Consider the following 22,464-nt stretch of genomic DNA (forward strand, 5'->3'; position numbering starts at 1 on the left):
CCCAAGAGATCAAACAGCTCATTAGAGCTTGCTTTACAAGCAATACACTGCATAGAAAGCACTTCAAGTAGAATGAAAAATAGACATGATACTGTAAAATACAACAACTTTTAGCTTGCTCAACACAACATTTTAGAGTAGAAAGTGAATAGCAAATAATGCTGTAGGGTTTTTATTGAAGTTGCCCTAATTAAAGGGTTTGCCTCACCATTACATAAAATGCACAGAATAGCTAATAGTTAATAAAACTCCCTGCTTCACTCAGAAAGGACCTCTATAAAAGAGCTCTCAATGTCCTTGGAAATAAGGTGGACTCATTCATCACCCATTCTGAGGAGCAAGGCTGAATCAATGACACTACATCCTGTAATACGCGTTACACACACATGGCCTCCCATTTAGTGCTTGCCAGTTTCGGTCTCTGTCTACTTATTGTGCCAGGATCTGACCTAATCGTGGGGCACAAAATATCACTCCTGTTACACAAAAAAAAGTTGTACAAGGCTTAGATGACAGATGCGATGCTTCATGGATATTCTACATGTACAAGTGATTACATCTGCTTCCACACTTCTAGCTTTTTCTTTCCTAGAGGCAGCCAAAGGATGGCATGGACATTCAAAATGATGCTGGCTGGAGTTATTGATAGCACTTTTCATATAAAGGAGCACAAGCAATTTCTAATGCACAATCTAATATCTGTTCCCCTGTTTCTTCCCAGATCTGTGACATATAAACCTCGAAGGGCCCAACCAGATCCCCATCTCTCTGCTAAGTGACAGTGTTCCAAGGGAAATGACTGATGTTCACCAAAACCACCTCATACCGTGATGTCCAGTTTCTTATTGGTCCTGGTCATGGCAAGAGACCCAAGCTGGGAAGAAAACATGAGGAAAGCTCCGTGTAGTCCCTATATACAGTCTGCAGGTAAGGCCATAACTAAACAAGAAGTTCTAGAAATCACATGCTTAAGAATAACATTGTATTTCATCATTATAGGGAGTTAGAGCCAGAGCTCTAAAAATCAGACTGAGGAAGCACACGTTAACAAGTGACTTACAAAGTCCTTTGAAAAGGATGGAAAGCTGCCTTTGTATAACCCATGTATAACTTTGTATAACCCATTCCAGTATGAAATCTTGCTACAGCTCTACAGTCTAATCTTCTGAGAAACAAGAAATGTAGAGGGAAAACAGGTCAAAATTACTCAAGTTTGTTTAAATACTACCTTGAGGCCCCAAAACATTTCTTTAAAAGAGTGTTTTCCTTAATAACATCTGTTTTTAAGGTAAAGACTGTTCTTTACCTTAGTACTTCTTAGTGCCAGACCACCACATTTTCTCTACCTTCCTCATGTCTTTTTAAGTGACCGCTTACCCACCTTATTTTTAAGTATCTTTCTTTAGCTCTTCAGCCACCTCAGTGTCCTCTGAACTATGAAGAGCTGGTGTAATTAAAATAAAGCTGGGTTTCTTGATGTTTTGATTTTAATGTAGCTGACAAACATTTTAGAGTGGAACTTAATTAAAATGTAAACAAAGCAGTACAGTCAGCTAAGAACTCAGACATTATTTAATTCATATACATTCAACACAAAATCACTGCACCTCAAAACATCTAGTGATCCTTAATGTGCTTGATACTCTTCACAATATAAACAGGTTTCCAAGGCACTTAGTCACACAGGAGCATAACTACCATATACCAAACTTTGCCAATCAAAGCAGAGTACTTCAGAATCTAGAATCTATTGATTCTTTCTTAGACTTTGACAGACAAGCTTCAGGTTTAATCTTACAGTTTTCATAGTTAAAAGACTCTTAAGCTCTTGCTATAATTGTTTAAACTCTATAAATGAAGTAGATTTTCCAGTTGAATAACTTTAAATACTGCTGCTCAGAATTTACGATAAAATGCATGAAGCATAGCAGATGTTCATTAAATCTAATCAGTTGTATTCTCACCGAGTTTATAAGATATCTAAAATAATCTAAACAATCTAATAGGCAAGTAGTGCCTAAGTAGTGTCCAGAACTAATGCCATTTAGATAAATAAGTTAAAATGGACATATGGCAAAACCAACTAATTAAGATATTTCCAAGACTGCAATTTAAGATATTAACATCTTCATACATTTAAGATGTTAATCAGTATCTCTCTCTCTAAGGCAGAAATGGTTGGAAGTAATGTTGTATTTTAAGAATATTAAAATATGGCTTCTACAAATATCATTAGATGACAAAATAAAAATTTTATTAAACATATAAACCAACAGAAACTTTCCCCTCCACTAGAAATAAATAAGAGTTTCCTATGCCCCAAATTTGTCACAACTGAAGGTCTTAAATTCATGTTATGATGAAGGGATGTTAACTTACTCCAAAAGGTTAAGCTTTCAAACCAGATTGCAGATAACCACCGAAAGGATTCATCACATCAGTTTCTACTGTGGAAGAGTTAGGGGAGGATCAAACTAACAAAATCTTGCATTATATTTGTAGGTCAATAAAAAAAGAAGATGGCATTTGAAATTTTTAAGAATTCTGTTATATGAAACCGTTCCCTAACTCAGCTATCATAGTTCATTACATTTTTTTTCCCCAGTACTAATAAAGACAGATATTGCTGGTTTTGAATTCACTTATATGTGAGCCAGCAGGTTCTATTTAAAGAGCTGACATTTAACTGTTTTACATCATCTTCTTTTGCTGGTAGCAGTGTCCTAAGTAACGTGGAATAACAGAAACGTTCCCATTTTAAGTTTAAATGACTTTGCTTTAAGAACTTTACTTGTCCACATACAAAGTGACCTTGGTCTAATAAGGTAATTATCTCTCTCATTGAGAGAAATCTTAATAGCCATATAAAGTGTCCCTCTCTCTAAAATATAGGAGATTACAAGTGCTGAAATTAATTTATTTAATGCTATAATGCTTTATCAATATGTTCATTACAGTGATACTGGGTGAAGGCTATAGGTTCCATGAAGCATCGCTCAGAGATGTTCAGTTCCACATCAGCAGTGCTTAACAACTTTAAATCACCTCAAAAGCAGCTGATTTATGGTTTGAACAAAGTTGCCATCTTTTGCCTTTCATGCTATGGCTAAGCTATTTTACACTACAGTAATTCCCAAACATTAGAGAACATTAAGATAGGGGAGAAAAAACCCAAAGTGGGAGGAAACTCTTGTTCAGCCATAACCTAAACTTTATTATTTCAGATAAAGGGAAAAGATTTTAGGTAAAATGTCACGTTTTTAATACTTGGAAGTCAGAGTATATGAAGGAACATACTTATTTCTGAACTAATTTGTTTTTCAGGATAAATAAATTTTCAACTTCAACATAAATGGTTAATAAATCAGACAACAGAGACTTGCATAATACCACAAATTTTATTTCAGGAGGAGTCACAGCCTCATGTCCAAACGCTGGACACTTTGTTCAGGCAACTCAAACCCGATCATGAAGCTAAGGCATTTGTTGAGAAAATATGGTCAGAAAACAAATAGTTCACCTCTACCAAGCATACTAGACAGTAACACCATATGTGAAAACCTTAACAAGTTGGTTTTAAAAGGTATACTTGAAGTCTGTTTCAGGCAGGAAAAACAATCCAATTTTATCACAAACGTTCAAAACAGTTTAGTAAGTTTTTGGGTAAAATCTCTTCCATTGTAGAAAATGCATCCATGCAGCTGCATTCTAACTATGCCATGAAAAAGACTTCTGAATAATCTGAATTAAAGATTCAGAAAGGTTTAAAAAAAATGCTGTTGCAAATAGCTGAAGAAATAGCTATGCAAGTAAATCTCAAAGTTGTTTTCTTACCTGCAGCAAATGCAGAACACATTACAAAGAACATTCCAACTGCAATCCTCTTCAGTGACGATGGGAGCAAGCCATTCCTCTTTAAAATGGGGTCCACGAATTTATCTTTTAAGGGTATTAGGATCAGAATAAGCACTGCATCAAACATAGTCAACCAGGCTGCTGGAAACTGAAAGGACAGATAACTTAAGTTAGCAAATTCATAATTAAGGGTTGTTTTTTGCTATTGTTTAACAAAGGAAAAAATATTTTTGATGGAACACTGAGATCCAAAATAAATCAGTGTACCGACAGACATGGGAAAGGAAAAATAAGAGTGTGTAAAACCTGAGGAAAACAAACACTCAGCTATTCGGGTTTTCATTTCATTTAGCAATTGATAATTCTGTTAGCTCAGAAGCACAAATGATTCCTCACCATAGTAACTCCAACAGTATTGCATATTCTCACTTTCAAAATGTATCTCCAGCTACGCCAAGGTGGGTGTCATTTGAGAGGGGGGGCTGTTTGAGGGGGATAGCGTAGGCGCTTTCTGCTGGAACTGAAAAACATCAGGTGTTCAGAGCAAAAAGGTTCTTTACACAAAAGCAAATATACTGCAGAGTTCCAAGGAAAATGAGGAATAGGAATTTACCTGGCAAATGAAGAGAATACTCTAAGGAACCAAATTTAGAGCTCAGCAAAGACGTTTTGCAAAGGACTTATTTTTTAAGATTTCAAAGTTTCATAGAGCTCCTATTTTAGGTCCTTACTCTGAATTAATTTTTGTTAAAACAAAAGTTAACTAACTAAAACTATATGATTTCCTTTTGAAAGATGAGATGGCCATTAGCATTATCACAACATCTGAGTTTTTCTGCATGCATCCTGAAATATGTTTAATGGAAAAGAAATCACTGTCCTTTGGGAGCTTTGCTCCTGTTAAGATTTTTTTTTTAGTTATAGAACACTTGTTTCAGGAATGATTGATTGTGCCACTCAATCAAACCTAGTAAACAAAACTGTGCAGATTATTTAACTGAAGACATCCCAAGATACATTTTAAAAAGTATTCAAATTCAATATTAATAGCACAAAGGTTAGGAAATGATTTAATGCAATTAAATAGTCCCTGCTATTGTGCTTCCAGTGACAAACTCTAGTCTGACAGAATTAAACTTTTTCCTCCTTCAGTCATGAAAAATATTTAATAGCCAGGTTCTGTAGATCTTCTATTATTATGCTTAGAACTTTTAGAACCATGCCACAGAACAGTAGAAACAGAGTTTTACTAATGTAATACAAAATTCAATTAAAATTAAATTATGTATGTCAAATGAACGAAGTGTATTGTGTAATACAAACATCCTTTTTCATTTGCAGGATTCAGTATTAGACAGTAAGATTCCTGTCTGTATGAACGAGACTATTTCTACCAAGCTTAATAATATTTAGCATCTGTTCTGAGCTAACAAACCAAAACAGGGAATTCTGCTGAGCTAGTCAAATTCTTGCTTATTTTGAAATATTTAGCAAAAACTGTCAATTTCCTTCCCTCTCCCATTCACCTTTTCATTTGCTTCAAATATCACACCAGCATTAACAGACTGACAATGAGACTCTGAAGTCCTGTGTGCACTTTGTTAGAAGAAAGAAAATTCACTTCTCTAGTCCAACAATGACAATGTTCTAACAAGACAGTCACATGGTTCATAATAACAGAAAAAAACTAAGAGTCCCCTCTCATATGTGAGCAAAAAAGAAATGTGAAAAGTTCAATGAAAAGAACAGGTTACATACAAAAATCTAAACGTACTCACCTGTATTACAGTAGAATAAGGGATATGCTAAAAAACCAATCACCTTGAATGTAGTCCACAATTAAAATCGATGCAACTAAACCAGAAGCCTCAGACTAATTACAATTTTTGAATAAGAAAATATCTTATTTTAAATGAACATGCAATTCAAACACCACAAAACTGAACCTTGAAGTGAAAATGGCAATAGCTTTCTGTGCCCAAAAGCTATGCAAAAAAAAAAATACACAAACTGAGAACTCGGTTGAGGAAATTTGTTTTGGATCCTTTTTTGATGGCATGTGTTTAACTGAGAAGTCTCAGTCTACTCTTTCTTTAATTTTTTAACTGTGTCAAATTAAGTAACTAGCATTTAGTTGGTTTAGAGGTCTTAGCCAGGATCACTAAACTCCATTAAGCCTTCAGCTGTGATTCAGAAGCAGCTCCAGTTTTCAAGCAAGTTCAAAGAAAAATTAAGAACAACGATTTTTTTATTTTTGCTCTGTAAAAAAAAAGACTGAAGGCCTTCTGTTTTATCGGTATTAATTTTAAATAAAACAGAAGAAATCTAATTTTAAAAGAACATTTAGTAAGCCTGTTAGTAACTTACATTCCTACTTCTTGTTTTTATTTCTCAGTATGATTTCTGCAATTACGTGACGCCAGCCTTTCTTGAAAATATTGATTGAATGACTTCCTTCAACGTGCTAACCTGATTCAAGGTAAAGTGAATATTGATTAAGCTGTATGAAGTTACAAATGTATCTCAGATTCCAAATTTGCAAATACTGATGTTTCAGTTAAATATGGGTATTCCTACTGAGTTTGTAGCAATGCTTTTGTACTACTTACAACTTTGAAAGCTTAGGGCATATAGAGTTAGAAGATTTCTTCAAAGATCATACTTTGTCCACTGAAGGACAAAGACACTCTTAATTAAAGCAGTGAAAGTTATCTGAATACATTCAAAACAGGATGGTGTGAACTCCACATACCAGTAGGTATGCCAAAATCTCTGCATTATGTGTCATGCTTCTAAATGCCCAATGTCTTTGGCCAGTGATTCCCCTTAGGTCACTACGTTAACTTCCTGGGTTTTTTGTACAATACTTACTTATTTTGCATTTCAAGTAAAGAAAACATACTTTTCACTTGTTTTGCCCTGCTTACCGTATGAATAGAGTTGGTGTCATTTGATATTTCAGGAATTTTCAGATGGAGACTTTGCAGTACATATGTTGTCTGCATCTAGCATTAGGAAAGATGAGTTGAGATTACTTGGACAAGAGTACTGAGAGCAAGGTATTTTTACATTTTTAATAATTAACAAAGATTATACCAGAGGTACAGTGCTAATAGAGCAAAACAAAAGGAATTGTTGCTAGAACACTGAAAGTTTTTTTTTTAATCCTTACATTTATTTTTACTAAAAGCACAAAGAATCATTCATGCGATTTTAAAAACAACTTCTGCATATTTTACCCCCCAAACATATTTGCTATCCTAATTATTCTCATCAAGACATAAGAACCAGAAAGGAATTCATTAAAATGAAATCTAGACCACTTACTCTGACATATCTGAACCAACTGCAAGATGAAACAAAGTGCAATATTTAAGACATGTTAATTTGAACAGTTAGTTTTAACTGTCATTTTTATGATTTTATTTTCTAATCTTAAGTCAAAATGTATTCTTAGTAGCCATTTTTCATCTCTCAACTCAGGGTAAGTTTCATATTTATGAAAGAGCTCCCAGAAAAATGTGAAATGAGATACTTTGGCATACTGGTAAGCTAATACAGCTTTCCACAACAATTTTATGTAGCAAATAAAGAAAACCTCAGAAGATACTATCACCCAGTATTATTTTTCCTAACATAATATTATTAAAGTGATTCCTGAGATGCAACCCCAGGTGTGTGAAAGACAAGTAGTTAACATTACTGAACACATGAGCATTAAGTCAAACTGTCAATAGCAGAGTTCTGAAAAATCCTCTTCAATATTCATCTTCTTTAGAATAACAGCTACTGAATGCTAACTGTAAGTAAACGTTATAGAACGGTTCCCCTCAAAAAGCTTTTGTGTGTTTCCTCCAGGTAAGTGCTCTGGCAGGTTATTTTCAGACAGGAGTTAGATTTGTAACACAGGCTCAGGACTGCAACTTAGTGCTAGTGCCCCAGGACCTTTCAAATTCAACTGGGAGAAATTATCGGTTTTAGACATGTAAAATAAAAATGTAACCATTTGAAACTACTCACTTGAAAATAAACTGTCCAGTAAGGTATTAAAGCCAAAAAGACAGGGATAATCTTGACAAGAGCTTTCACATCTTCTACTTTATCTTCTCTGAATGGGCCCCCATGAGACAGCTTGGCCATCTCAAACAGGCTCTGCTTGCGAGGTTGCTGAAGCACTCCCTGGCCTTCGCTTTTGAAAAGAATTTGAAACATTTTGTTAAACAACAACAAAAACTGACATAACTGGCAATCTTGTGACACTTCACTATAAAAAGCTCATGCATTTCCAAAATAAATTACTCATGTAAGTTACAGTAAAACAACTAGGCCAGAATGGATCATCAGCAGGTGAAAGAACAAGCTGAAAATGTCCATTATAAAACTTTCCTTATTTCCCATCCTCCCCATCATACATAAATAATTGGCACTGCAATATGCAGAACTTAAGTATCTCAAAATACAACTTATTCTAATTAATTGAATTGGTTTTGAATCTCAGTACATGAAAGTCTGTTGCAGTGGAAGCACCTGACATCTCTTATCATCAGTGACTAAATCCAGCCACCAGTATTCCAGGGGCATCTCTTAACAGTGGAGTCACCATTTGAAAGCAAAAAGCACATTTTGGTTGCCCATCAAGCCATTTACAACATTAAATGTAGATAATAGTGTTTTTCAAATCAGAAGGTGTCCCATAAACATATCTAAGCAGAGAAGAAAATTAACCAATGCTTAAAAGCAGAGTACTTAGGTTACGTTACTTTCAGAAACTCGGAACTGGCCATACATAGCATTCAACTGAATTGAAAACAACAGACTATCTTGCAGCATGGAGATGTGGTGATCTCAAAACGTGCCTCTCTTTCATCCAAGAACTCCCAGAAAGTATCTCCAGGACTCCAATTGTCCAGTTCCAGTTCTCAAAGCAAAACTGCCTATTCTAGCGTATTCCGTAGTGTGACTTACTGCCAGCTAGTTTCAACTAACTAGTTCCAGCTCTTAGGCTGAGTCACTCAATTCAGACTGTACAAAAGAGCTCATTACAAACCTATTAGTTGAACGTTCCACATGTCTCTTTCTTGAGCAACAAGAATATGCAAGAATTTTAAACATGTCTGTGAAGGCACTACCATCAGGTGGTTTTGTGATGAAGAAACTCTGACCACATAAGAAAACCATGAACGAAATCCCAATGCACACTGTTGGGATACTATATCCAATAACAAAGCTCACATTCTGTTGAATGTATGCAATGCCTCCCAGAGAGAGAATAGCTCCCAAATTAATGCTCCAATAAAACCAATTAAAAAATCTTCTTGTGGCTTCTGGACCCCGATCTTTGACCTGGAAAAGATTAAAAACAAGTCATTAAGTTTCTGAAGGAAATTAAGCCTGTTTATAAATTCAATCAAGTTCAATGCACTGAAGAGTTTTTAGAGTCATATTGAAAAGATTTAAGTATTTTGGACTTAGCATGGTATTTGACGAAATGACACCTTACTGAGTTACCCCATTGTATCAATGACCTTCTAGAATTTCAGCATAAGGATAAGAAAGCCACACAATACTAAAGTACATAGCTTCCCCATAGAGACTGTTATTATTTCTACTGCCCTGTCTCTCATTTGGTCATTTCTCTAGACAAAGCTCACTCAGATTAATGTCCACAGAATTTGAAATAACTATTTTTTTTTAGTAAAAAAAACCCGTTAAGCTACCTAAAAATTCCTGTATTAGCATTGTAATAATTGCTTCTTCCAACTGTATACATATAACAGTTAACCATATTCCATTTTCTAAGCCTCAAATGACTACTTGGTAATTAAAGCACAAATTTAAATTTTAACACAGTCCTAATGCCTCTCATCAGAACACAAATTGAAGGCTTGCCATTTTGGCCTTTAAAAAAAAAAATAAATAAATAAATTTGGGTTGCCTCAGGTGTCACAAGGCCCCTGTAAACATTTATCCCTCTGTTTAGTCAGCAGTGTTCATAGTGCTATTTTTTTGCTTGAAGCTCTCAATGTCTCTCCAGTGAAAGTAAAGACATCCCTGGTTTATTGAATTACCCTGTACAGTTTTCCCCATCACTCTTTCTTCTGTATTGCCTATCATAAGTCACCCCATGTTTTGTAATTAAGTCACAGGAACCCAGCATCACTCATAAGATGTGATGTAAAACAAATTATGCAAGTTAAAATTTGAAATACATTAAAAAGATCAACTAGCCTGTAGAAGAATCCATAATACCATATTTGTCACTGTTTTATGACTGAAAGGTGATTAACAGTGACTAACAAGTCAGTGCCATGCACCAGTCTTGCTGAGTCAGTTGTTTTTTATTTCTAATTGCAAGTTTCCCTTCCTCATTTGCCAGATCTTCAAAAGTTTGTAATACAAAAAGCAGGCTATGTCTTGAAATAAGTTTTTAACGTCGTCAGTTCTGATTTACCGCTTCAAGTTTCTCAGAGGTGCACAAAGCCATCTGTATCAGTTAACCAAGGCTAACAAAAGGACTACTACGGCATCTATTCCTATACATATATAATAGCATTATTAGGCATTTAAGGAGGTCTGTTAGCATGTTAAATACAATCTCAGAGCTTAAACTCAATAAATTCTCCTTTCCAGTTTCAACTCGGTACTTATTTCCTAATTTTAACAGTTATCACCTGCATCAAGCTAGGAATTCCTTCTACACCCCAAACAGCAGCCGGATATTAGCAAACACAGTGCTCCAACTTATGTAAAGAGTTTGCAATCTATTTTATGAAGTTTCCATTTCTTCATCATAAAGTCTCAGTTCTCTTATACTTTCTGCAAGGAAGATGACTTCCCGTCCTTCTTCTTACAAATGACCTTGCTCACATCTATGCAAAGAAAAGGTGGGAGATGAAAGCAAATTTTGATAAGGGTAAGAACAAGGTGAGCACAGCATGTTGCTTCTATTAAGTATTATCCCAGCCTCCAACCCTGAGCTCCTGAGAAACTTCCTGAACCAAGGATGGTTTCTATCTCCTTAATAAACGCAGATCTCTTCATGAACTTGTCCAGCCTGCCTCTGAACTCAGGTCAGCTCTTAGAATCCATAATATCCTGTGGCAAGGAGTTCCCCAGCTAATTACACAGTGGGAATAACCACCTCCATTTGTCTTTGAACCTGCCCTGTATTAGCCTCACTCATTTTACTTAGGTCCAGAAAACAATAGCAGACCTTTATCCCATCCCTGGTCCATTTCTCCCTCTCTCTCTCTCTCTCTCCCTGACCATTGCTTCCACAAACCAGTGCCACATCTTCCTTCTAGCTGCTCTTTCAGAGACAGGACACTGTAGACTGTTTCATGATTCCGTGCATGGAAACTACTGACCGTGTCTGGGGCCCTTCCCTGAAATTTCCTTCTCCATCTCCAACACCTCTTTTGAAACAGTGACCAAAAAGGAATGCAGCGCTCAAGGGACAGACACACCACAGAATGACAATGAAAAGACTCCATTTTCTGCTTCCTTATCAAAGTATATGTACACACTAAAAATCACATCACAGCCATGTCTGAAATGCTGCTGTGGCATTTTATTGGCACACATTCAGAACTTAATAAAAAAAAAAAAAAAAAAATCACACTGAACTAGCTGGTGGAATATCTTATAAAGTGGAAGAACTATGCAGATGTCTTACCAAAACCAGAAAACATGGTAGAGTTAGAAGGCAATCCTTGTAGTTCATTTCAAACACCACATCAGCTACCCAAAATTCTAACTATATTACATTTACAGCAGAATTCTCAAAGTTTCACTCAGCTTGCTATTGTTTGAGCCGTGTGACAGCACAAAATAGATTGGTTTACTCTCTTCCTAAGTAGATGCTACATTTTAATAAGGGACTAAGAAGAAGAAAACCATGTTAGACTCTTATTATTGTATTTTTATCAAGGACAAGTATTTTTTCACAAAACTGCAGGAATTCTCCCTTTTCCCCTTATGCTTGCATTATTTTCAATCACCCAAGCAGAAAGAAAAATCTATCACTCCCTCTGCTCGATTTCATTATATTCTTAACATCCTACCAGCAACTGCAGCAGGAATATGATGCACATAAACGGCACAAGTACAGTGTGGGTCCTGGACTGAATCTCTCCTGAGGGCTAAGGGTTCCACATCCCTGCACTGAAAGTCAAAATAGATATGCTTAAAAGATTTTGTCTCCATCACAACAGAACAGCTTAAAACCAGTAGTAGTGCCTAAAACGTACGCAAAGGTCACCTTCTTAGATTTACCATGTTTTAGTCAGACTCCTTACAACAGGAAAATGCAAACAATATCAGCAAAATGCCATGGGTGGAGTGCCAGCCTTCCAATCACTGAACAAAAACACTGTAGTGAAACTGTTTCAAAGAAGCCCTGACTCAAACAACATTGGCAAGTATCTAATACACAAAATTTATTAGCTCTAGGTAACATATTGTTTTGCAAATGAGCTCAGATTCAGACATTTTCCACAGAATTTACCAGTGTTGGACAACTGTCACTTATTTAGATCAACTCCAACTGCATAATATCCAGTCCTGAGTCTCCAGTTCACTTTTCTGCATTCTTCAAACCTTTCACACCTTTTTTTTCCTACTAAATGTTCTCCAAGAACACTAAGGAATGATCCTTCTACTTTAACAAAAATACAGAATGACCTCCTGTTCAGTACAAGTAGCATCCCAATCGCCCTAAATTTTCCTTTTTTAAACTACAGGGCAAATTTTAATTTAAAAAAAAAAAAAAAAGAAATAAAGAAAAAAAAAAAGAAAAAAAAAGTTCAAACCACAGCCTCCCTCAACCCCCCCCCCCCCCAAAAAAAAAAAAAAGAAAAACCCACACCAAAAAACCCCACCAATAAAGAAATGAAGGAAATGAGCAACTGTAAGTGTTCCAGCCACAGCTTCTTTGTCGGTCATTGGCCAGATGCTGCCTGCTTTCAGGTAGGCCTCTAAAGAGGAAATAAAATAATCTTGCTACTTTCAAGACATCTAACATACTTTTTTGCAACGGAAAATCTAACCTAACACTTGGGTTTTCCAAAGCTGTTCTTGATATATCTGATAACTATCCTTTACAAATAATTAATCCAAATGCAGAATGCAAAGCACAGTGACATTCTGAGTTTTATAACTGGGACCTACACAGCACTGAATTTCAAAATAGTAAAGGAACAGTTCTCAAAATCAAAATTTCTAATACAAAGCACTTATATCAGATTGATTATGGTCAGATGAGATGTAATTATGACCAAAGTTTTCATGCTAAAGAATCCTGAGTGTCTGGAACACTATGTTATGGGAATTGTGTCATCGTTAGGTTATTTATGGTCACTTCCAGCAGAGGACACATCAGCTGTGTAACTCTGCACTGCCATACTCTAAACCCACTTAGGTTAACATCTTACATTCAGAACTAAATTTTAAACACAACTAAAACAGAGAAAGAGAGAAAGAGTAACTAGATCTTTAGTTACACCCCCTGATGAAAAGTCATGACAAAGATCTGAGTGACAGGAACTGCCACAGCACAGCTGTCCCTGAAGTTAATACTTGGACCTCATTCTGACTTAGAAGAAAGATCACTCGCTGAATTATCCCACCTCTTGATTTGTCAACATCAACATCTTTCTTAGGAGATGATCCAAGTACTAACCAAAGCAGTTTGTACAGCTTGAAACCAAAAATATTATATAGCTCAAACATTAAAATTCTGTTAGATTCTCCTGATTTTTATGTAAAGAGCCAGGAATCTATACAAGCATCATTGCGTCTCCATAGTTTCTCCATTTAGATGCTTTACTTTGTCACAAAGTAATTTCCTAGCTCTCTGCAACTAGGTCAGTTTCAAAGAAACAGTTATCCACAGGATTTCTTATTTTTGCTGCAGCTAGTGCCTGTCTGGTACCTGCCATTCCACTGTGACATCTGATTTCTGACATCATCTGCTAATGATCAAGTATTTCTTAAACTCCCACATTTCAGAGTTCCAGTATGCCATAATCTTCCTTCTCCCCCTCTTCACATCATGACAGATCCAAAGCAATGACCTATTTGACTCATGTAAAAGGAAAAACATTATTTAAAAGTTACTGAGATCTGCAGTTTTCATTTGTTCCTGCAGTCAACTGACAGTCACAAGAAACAAATGTAACAAAAACCCCCAAACTTATCCCAGCCAACTATGCGAGCAGCCACACAACACAGCAAAGATGAAAACGTAGACGCTTGCCTTTCTCCTTAGCCTACAAAAAAAATTACAAGTTTTCCACGGTCAAATTTACTCTTACAGAATTCTGACCTTCTAATCCATCACTACAGACACCAGTTATTCTGTGACAGCCCCTGGAGAGAGCTCAGTAACAGAGCTATACTGTACTACTCAGTTGCTACACAATTTCAAATTTTTATGCTGAAGTTTGGTCAGTCCACATTTAAAGCCTGCTTCCTCTCACTACTGTCATATCTATTCTGTTTCTGTTGGAAAAAAACAAACAAATTAGTATTGCCCATGTGAATGCCACAACTTCAGTTTTCAAACTGTTATCTACAGAGGCTTAAGACGTCCAGAGTCTCCTCAACAACAACAAAGTAACTTGCACTTAGTGACCTTCAATTCTTTATATATAGTCCTCCATCCTTCCCTAGAGCTTGGAAAATCTAAGTTCTACAAATAAAGAAATGAATTTTTAAAGGTTGAAAAATCACTCTAAAGCCATCTTCACATCAACAATTTCTATCAGCATCCTGCCTCTGGCAACAACGGTTTTAGCAGAGCTAGAAGATTTTTGGCAGGTTATGGAGTGATAGATTTAATGGCTATAATGACAATTAAGAAAGAAGACATACTGTGGGTTAAAACTAGCATCTCTAATCACCATAGCCCTAAGAGAGATTCATCTATAATTAGAACAATGACAATAGCTGATACTAGATCAGTAGTCTACTGCTAACGTTGGCTTTAACGTTGAAGCTGAACCAGCTTTCCCAATAACGAGGGACAGTCATATTGTTTCCTAACTGCAGAAAGTCACAAACTGCCACATAGAACAGGAAGTGACTGCAAAACACTTACACTTAGAAGGGGAACTGGAAAGTGCCAGGTTATACACATCACATGATTACTAACACTACTCTGAGAACCATCAGTTCAGATTTAGATCTGTCTGAAAGATTAATCTGGAACTTCTAGAAAAACTGCTCTTATTTATAAACACAATTAAGTAAAGCTGGTTTGTACCTGGTTTACAGTAACTGATATTTTTTTTTTTTGCTAAGCTGACTGGCTTAGTCTCTTGTAACAGCACTTCTAAAAGCATCCATTTAACAGAAATTAAGAAACTACATCTTTTTAAACTCATAGAAAAATAAGTATCGGAATTCCAATGTTCCACAAAGTTATTCTTTTCTTCTAGATAAAAAAACCCTCACTATGTTTAGGTTCTCCACCCAAACTATGGATCATCTGTTAAAACTGAAAAATGTACGTGGTATTTTTTAAGAGATTGGCAATGAAATGTAATTAACAATATCTGAAAGGTGGGTTATGTCAGATCAAGTACATGATATACAATTCATATTTTCCTTTGTTTGGTATTTAAGGGAAAGAGGACAACTCTTATCAGCACATGTGCAGCCAAAACATGCTTGCATTGTGTTCTGGCCTCCCAGGAATGTGACTCTAGGAAACAGACTTTATTCCCAGCAATACATATCCATCTACCCAGCAGTTTGCTACATTCCTACGCAGGGAGAAGGCACTCAAGAGGGCCCAAAACTGCGCAAGGTAAGCGGTATGCTGTAATACATTTAACAATAGATAAGCCAGAAAAACAGAGAAGGGGGAAAATTCAGTCCTCAGCAGAGTTCTACTGGTTATTATGAACCAGAAATGAGTATTTCTTTTGCTTCACCTATATGAATCACTGTGAATTATCTGCTAACCTAGCCAAAAACTGCTTTCCGTTAAATCCTTGGGGGGAAAGCCTTCAAAAAAATCCAGGTACAACAGCTACACTTCCACTGGCAATAGTTCTTCCTTTGCTCTGCTCTTGCCATTATTTATCTCTTATATTTAATGTTCATAAAGTGTTCTGGGGATAAGCAGTCAGTTTTGAAAAACACCTTACAAGATAAAGTCATATTGAAGCTATTTCACTTGATGGGCTCATGCTGGCTTAAACAGAACCAATACACTGGGGACACACAATCCTAGGTTATAATAATGTTTTACATTTATATACTGCCTTTCACCCAGAACTCCAGAATTTATAATATCTGAAATGCCAAAGAATGATAAATGTAAACTGCACAGCAGACAACAGAGGTATGTTTGGCAAAGATATTATGGTAGATCCTACCTCTCACAAATAATTTCATGGCATTTCTGATACCTGCACTAGCCAAACCTCAATGGGCCAGTAAACAGACATGCATCTGGATCGGAGGTACTTTCCTTGCTTTGTCACCAAGAACAGTTTGTTTAGAAAAGCTGCTCAGTATCAAAGCCTCTGAAATTCTCAATTTCTAAAGCAGAAATTATACTCCAATTCAACATCCACAGTCAGCATACTACCTTAGCCTATGATTGTAAAACATACATGCAGCAGTGCATTCCAGCTGATACTGAACTATGAGCTGTCTCTCAAGTATTTTATGTAAAGCCACTTGGTTCTGCAGTGCCGATCCAATGAATGATAGCACTGAAGTGGATCTGAGAAAGGTCATTTGACAGGACACATCCTTCTGAGAACAGCCCAGGTAATATGTTTACCATGTTGAGAGCACCTTCATACCCGTCATCTGGCGCAACATCAGCCTGCACAAAAATACCACTCAAGGGCACAGTGCAGTACATGGAGAATACCTAAAGCACAAAAAACTGTTTGTTCTCTAGCCTTCGTTTATCACAGGACAATAAAGGCCTCTGACCACTGCCCCAGAAGGCCCATGTTATCTTTGTCAAAGCTGCAGTGTACAGCCAATATTTTACCTGATGAGCTCAGAGGTCAAATTAACTATGAGGATAATTAACAGTCCACTTAATGGCCTTAAGTACTCAGCACAACTCCTCAAGATGGTGATGGCTTAGCCAAAAAAGGTACCACATGTAAGCCAGGGCTACCAGGAAACCAAGGGTCCTAAGAGATCAGACAGCAAAATTATATCAGAGTACAACTTAACAGCTCACATTACACGGGGAACAAAGCTGGACAATCTGATCCCCTCTGAGACCTAACACCTACAGAGATGTGAATGAGTAGGCGCGCTGTCCACCCCACCAAGGCAAGCCCCTCTGCGTGACTGACAGCCATCCCCTGCTTCAGATCAGCACCCACAACCGATTCAGCAGCTTGCTAAATAATACTTGACCTGGTCCGCCCCAAAAGGGGTGATGTTGGCCTTGACCGACCCGACGCCCAGCCCCACGAGGACCAGTCCGATGAAGGTGGCGGTGGCGCAGTAGCGGGTGGCTCCCACCTGGGAGCAAGGCGCCATGGTGGCATTGCCCGCCGGAGAGGAGCAGTTCTCTACAGGGAACAAGGGGATGTCCCCGCAGAGGCCCTGGCGCGTGTGCGGCGCGGCGATGACGGGGAAGGCCAGCATGCCCAGCAGGTAGAGCGCCATGCTGAGCAGGATGGTGCCAAACTTGCCCAGGAGGGCGTCAGCCAACCAGCCACCGAAAGGCGACACCAGGTAGGTGATGCCCATGAAGAGCAGCAGGGCCTGGCTGGCCTGGGCCCCCTCCCAGCCGTAGCGAGGCCCGTTGAGGAAGAGCACCAGGTTGGAGGTGATGCTGTAGAAGGCCACTCGCTCCAGCAGCTCGGCCAGCAGCACGGCGGCGCAGGCCAACCGCCGCCCGTGGAAAGCGCTGCTCGCGGCCCGCCCGCGCTCGCCGCTGCTCAGCAAGGGGCTGCGCTCGTTCGGCTCAGCCTCCTCCATGGCGGCGGCGGCGGCGGCGGCAGCGACTCCTTCCCGGCCCCACCGCGGCCCCGCCGCGCGTCCCGACCCACCCTGAGGGAACTTCGCCGCGGTCGAGCGGCGGGGCCCGGCCCGACCCGCCCTGCCCGCGCGGGGGGGGGGAAGGCCGGCCGCCATTGGCTGAGGGCGCCGTCGCTCTGTCGGCAGCGCCGTCACGTGGACGGCTGGGCTGCGGTGAGCGACGACAGAGGCGGGGCGGGGCTAGAGAGGGGGCGGGGCTAAATAGGGGCGGGGCATGGCGGACCGGAAGGTGAGGGGCGGATTCGCTCGGAGGTACCGGCTGTCAGAGGGGCCCTCGAGCCGAGCCTTGCCAGGCCGGGCCAAGCCAAGCCAAGCCGATCCTTGCCGGGCTGGGCCGGGCCGAACCGGGCGGGACCGGGCCAGGCCATGCCGGGTGGAGCCTTGTCGGAGCGGCTGAACGTTGCCAGGCCGTGACGGGCCGGGCCGAGCCTTCGGGGGCATTGTCCAGCCGAGCCTTGCCGGGCCGGGCTGGGTCTTGCTGGGCGGAGCCTCAGCGGGCGGATCCTTGCTGGGGCGGGCCTTGGTTACACCTCCGAGTGTGCGGGGCTTCAGCGGGGAAGGGAGGCGGCATCTCTCTCCCCGCAGGTTTTCCCCCGCCGCCCTCATTGGGATGCCGGGCGGGGTTAAGAGGGCAGGGGGGAGGCTGCAGCAGGGAAAATTGATCTGATGGTTGTTTCCTGCGTTAGCTCAGGCTGGGGATTACATTTATGCATTAACTGGAGCTGTGTGGCTTTACTAACGACATAGGCTCAGCGCTGGCATCTGTGAGGGCCCTCATTTTCTCCTGATGTTTATCCAGCAATAACAAGAGCAGTGAAATTAAAATGGGGTTTGTTTCCCTACTTTGCTTCTCGGTTGGAAAAGTAAAAGTGAGGATTGTCCCAGTGAAATGGCAATCCTGCAGAAAAACGTGTATGTGTGTTGTAAATTACTCGTCCTGTCCGTGTTGCGGTGTCACGGGTAGCGGAGCTGCCCCGGCACCGCTGCCCCGGCTGGCTGGTGTTGCACATCTGGTGCTTGGCATTCGCTGTGTCTGTCTGAGGTGTACCCCTTCCTGTGAGAATATGTCTTAAATACGTGTGGAGAGCGAAGGCGCGATTTTGATGGAACAAAGCGCGTGACTGAAATGAGAAAACATACATTGGTGGTTTCAGGATCAGAGCCCTAACATGTTCTGATGTTCCACCACTACGTATGTGGAGGTAAAGGTCGTGAAAACACGTAATTGTCTTCAACAGAAGATCTCAAAGTCCTAATTTTGGCCAGAACAAAGTGGGAAAGACTCCTGGTTGCGTGTTTTCAATGAAAAAGGTAAATTGCTTGACATCATATAGTTACACCCAACATCTAGGTATGACTTAAAATTTCTGGAACAGCGTTGGCAATTGACAAAGTGATGCTTGTAAAAGTAAATATATTCATTTAATGATAGGCCTTTGTAAATAGCGCATGCCATAAAAATGACTTATGAAATATATTTGCTCTCTTAACTAATTAAAATTCATGACAAAGGACAATGAGGAAAATGCACCTAGCTGCACAGAGATCTCTCCCTGTGAACTACTGTAACACGACTGATTCTGTAATTTAAAAAATTATACTTCAGGTTTTCTAAGGGGTCTAGTAGTATTTCCTAGAGACTACAAAGTAATGAAGCATTTTGCATTAAGTAATGCAAATTAATACAAAGTGATTAAGTAATTTTGCATTATTGTGTGTTTTAATAAATGCAGATGTCACATTCCAGGCCCTTCATAATTTACCTTAGCGAGTGGGGTGAGATTTTTATGTTGGCCTACCCAACAGCTGTTACAAGCACCTCACAATGCTGACTAGTATTTGAAATTTGCGTTACAAAATGTTATTTAAATCATCAGGTATTGAGCAGTAGGTACTGTCACTAAAATTCAAAAGCTGCTGTTGTAACCTGAACACTTTCTCTGGAAGTATGGCAGTTTCAGGAAGGTGATTTTTAATTTTCCTCCAAACAGGAACACTTAGCTACAGCGTGTTCACAACTTCTTCATGAAGATACATCCATGACCCTTTCTGTGAATACAATGAATGCACCTGTTTCTAGACAGAGGTACATCAGTGCGTGTACCTGTCTTCACAGACACAATACTTAATGCTGGAGAGTTGTAGATTTTTAATTTTGTTAGTTAAGGCCTATATAGTATTGAAAATCAGAGTTACCATAAATAGTAATAAAATGTTAAGACCTCTTTGAATGTTTCCTTCACTTTCTCTTTATTTCCCAGATGATTGGTTAAGTTTCTTCATTTGTCTCATGGAACAGGCCTTGTCTTACTTTGATGTTTGAGTTTTTGGGGTTTTTTTTTTGTGTGTGTGTTAGAAGCTAAATGTGCTGCATAGCTATTGTCTGGTTTTAGAGATAGCAGTGAAAAGTTACAACGGCCAAGCTATTTGTAAGAGCTGATATGAAAACCACAGCTTCCTTTTAAGTCAAAACATGACTTTCTGAGGATTGTCACGTATCATGCTTTAGGCCGTGCAACTAGGGAATGTTCCCATTTGGGATTACCTAGGCTGTTTTTGGTACAGGGCTGCAGCAAGAGGGCAAGCTGTGCTTCTTGGTTGACACACACACTGCCAACCTTTCCTGGTGCAATGTACCCAGATGACAGCTGGATGAGCTGTGCTGTGTTTCTAGGGACGGGGCATCTACCACCTCTCTGGGCAACCTGTTCCAGTGTTCCACCACCCTCAGTGTAAAAAATTTTCTCCTTGTATCTTATCTGAATCTACCTCCTATTTTAAAACCATCACCCCTTGTCCTGTCCCAACAGGTCCTGCTGAAGAGTTTCTCCCCATCTTTCCTGTAGGCCCCCTATGGGTGCTAGAAGGCTACTATAAGGTCTCCCTGGAGCCTTCTTTTCTCCAGGCTGAATGGCCCCAACTCTCTCAGCCTGTCCTTGCTGAGAACAAAGCGCATTATTTGCCCAGCTCTCTGAACATCTTCATGGCCTCCTCTGGACTCGCTCCAGCAGGTCCACATCCTCATGTTGGGGGTCCAGAGCTGTATGCAGTACTCCAGGTGGGATCTCATGAGAGTAGCAATGTGTCAGGAGACTGCAAGGCAGCTGCACAAGCTTCATGCAGTCCGTGTGGGACGTTACAGGTCTGTTTGACTGACGGTTGGGCAGCAGTGGCTAACAGAGATGGCTGGTGCTAGATGTGGGGGTGGTTAAGTGCTTTCAGAAGCCCAAATATGCTTCATAGAGGCCACTTGCAGTGGAACAAACTTCAGGGCTAGAATCCTGGCTGGATTGACAAAAGCCCTCTACATTTCAGTGGGGCAGGGATTTCATGCCAGAAACGCTTTCTAAAATGGTGATGAAAATAGCTCAGTCCTGCCTACCCTTAAATTAGCATTTATGCTATTTTTGGCATTTATGCAAGATCTGTTGCTCTTCTAAGTTGTAGCTGTCTTTTTTAGTTTGGATGGAGTTTAAAATGGTCTTAAAGATGTTGTGCTGAATTTTTTCTAAGTGATAACTTGGTGAGATGCAGACAGTTGAACATAGCTCTACAGCATCACGACCTATTAGCAAAATGGGAGCCAGCGTACCAAAATGCTTACAATTTGCCAGAATACACTCCAGCATATATCTTTATCACTTCTAAACCCTCAGTTCCCGAAACCTGTCATCCTCAGAGATCCACACAAATTATTTGAAGAACTACTATTTTAAAAATTATTAAATTTAAGAGCTTTTCTCTGTATGTGGCATCTTTTTCTCCCTCTACCTGGCACTGAGATCTGAAAAGTAATTTAAGCCACAATAAACAGGCACTGCAATTTGGAGACCACATTTGCCCATCTTCTACAGCCTTGGGGGAAACATAAGCTTCTGTGTGGCCCTGTGGTGAATTACATCAGGGAAGCAGACCAGATTAGAAGTATACAAGCAAAAAAAGGTGAGTTTTCTGTTAGATCAAGCCCTCCTTCTCATCTGTCTCATGGCCACAAATGTCCTGCACACGCTCTCAATGTTTTTACAAAATGTTGAATCAGGTTCAAGACCATGGATACCTACAGTCAGCCACCGGCCCCCTATCAATCTCCCAACAGGCTTCCTAAACTGGCCTCTCGGTCTTCCTGCCTGCTGCCCCACCCATCTGATCTCAGCTGCTTACTGTGTTTCTGATGGTAACTGAGCTTTATCCTGAAGACTGGCTTGATAGTGTGGGATACAGTTTTCTTGATCCTGAGGTCAGGCTCTTCCTTTTTCTCTTCCCTGCTTTGTTGTATCTTTGGATTCTGCCTGTTGCTGTGGAGGCTGTGGCTCCTCACCAGAGCTTCCCCCTGGTCTTACACACCTTTGGATCTGCTTCATTGTGCAGTCTTCCTGATAGTAAGTGTGGTCTTTGACTGCCCCGTTGCTTTCTTCTCTGGACTAGCACATTCCTGTTTTTTTTTCTGGTTGTTGGTATCCTATCCGCAATTAGTTTTTTCTCCATTCCTGCACTGAATATGAACCATCTTGGGAGACGGTGGTGACTGAGGAGCTGCCTCAGGAGATGGTGGCTAATACCAACCTTTCCCTGATGTTCTTCTCA

General features: G+C 39.7%; 1 protein-coding gene and 1 long non-coding RNA gene across 2 annotated transcripts in view; one reads left to right on the plus strand and one right to left on the minus strand.

Moving 5' to 3' along the window:
* The window catches only part of SLC15A4 (solute carrier family 15 member 4), a 28,858-nt gene extending 10,958 nt beyond the window's left edge, over nucleotides 1–17,900 (minus strand). Inside the window, exons 1-5 of the mRNA XM_010115945.2 lie at nucleotides 17,251–17,900; nucleotides 8,903–9,198; nucleotides 7,876–8,044; nucleotides 6,783–6,860; nucleotides 3,835–4,003 (exon numbers count right to left, since the gene is read on the minus strand). Of these exons, the coding sequence (XP_010114247.2) occupies nucleotides 3,835–4,003; nucleotides 6,783–6,860; nucleotides 7,876–8,044; nucleotides 8,903–9,198; nucleotides 17,251–17,820 (1,282 nt within the window). The 5' untranslated portion in view covers nucleotides 17,821–17,900. The remainder of the gene's footprint in view (nucleotides 1–3,834; nucleotides 4,004–6,782; nucleotides 6,861–7,875; nucleotides 8,045–8,902; nucleotides 9,199–17,250) is intronic.
* On the plus strand, nucleotides 732–15,587 carry LOC147598576 (uncharacterized). Its single transcript, XR_015260425.1, has 3 exons — nucleotides 732–927; nucleotides 6,251–6,334; nucleotides 15,481–15,587. It is a non-coding gene; the product is annotated as an uncharacterized LOC147598576 (long non-coding RNA).
* Nucleotides 17,901–22,464: the final 4,564 nt, after the last annotated feature.

This window comes from Chlamydotis macqueenii, chromosome 17 (genome assembly GCF_036417535.1).
Source record: "Chlamydotis macqueenii isolate bChlMac1 chromosome 17, bChlMac1.mat, whole genome shotgun sequence".
In the NCBI taxonomy this organism is placed as follows: Eukaryota; Metazoa; Chordata; class Aves; order Otidiformes; family Otididae; genus Chlamydotis; species Chlamydotis macqueenii.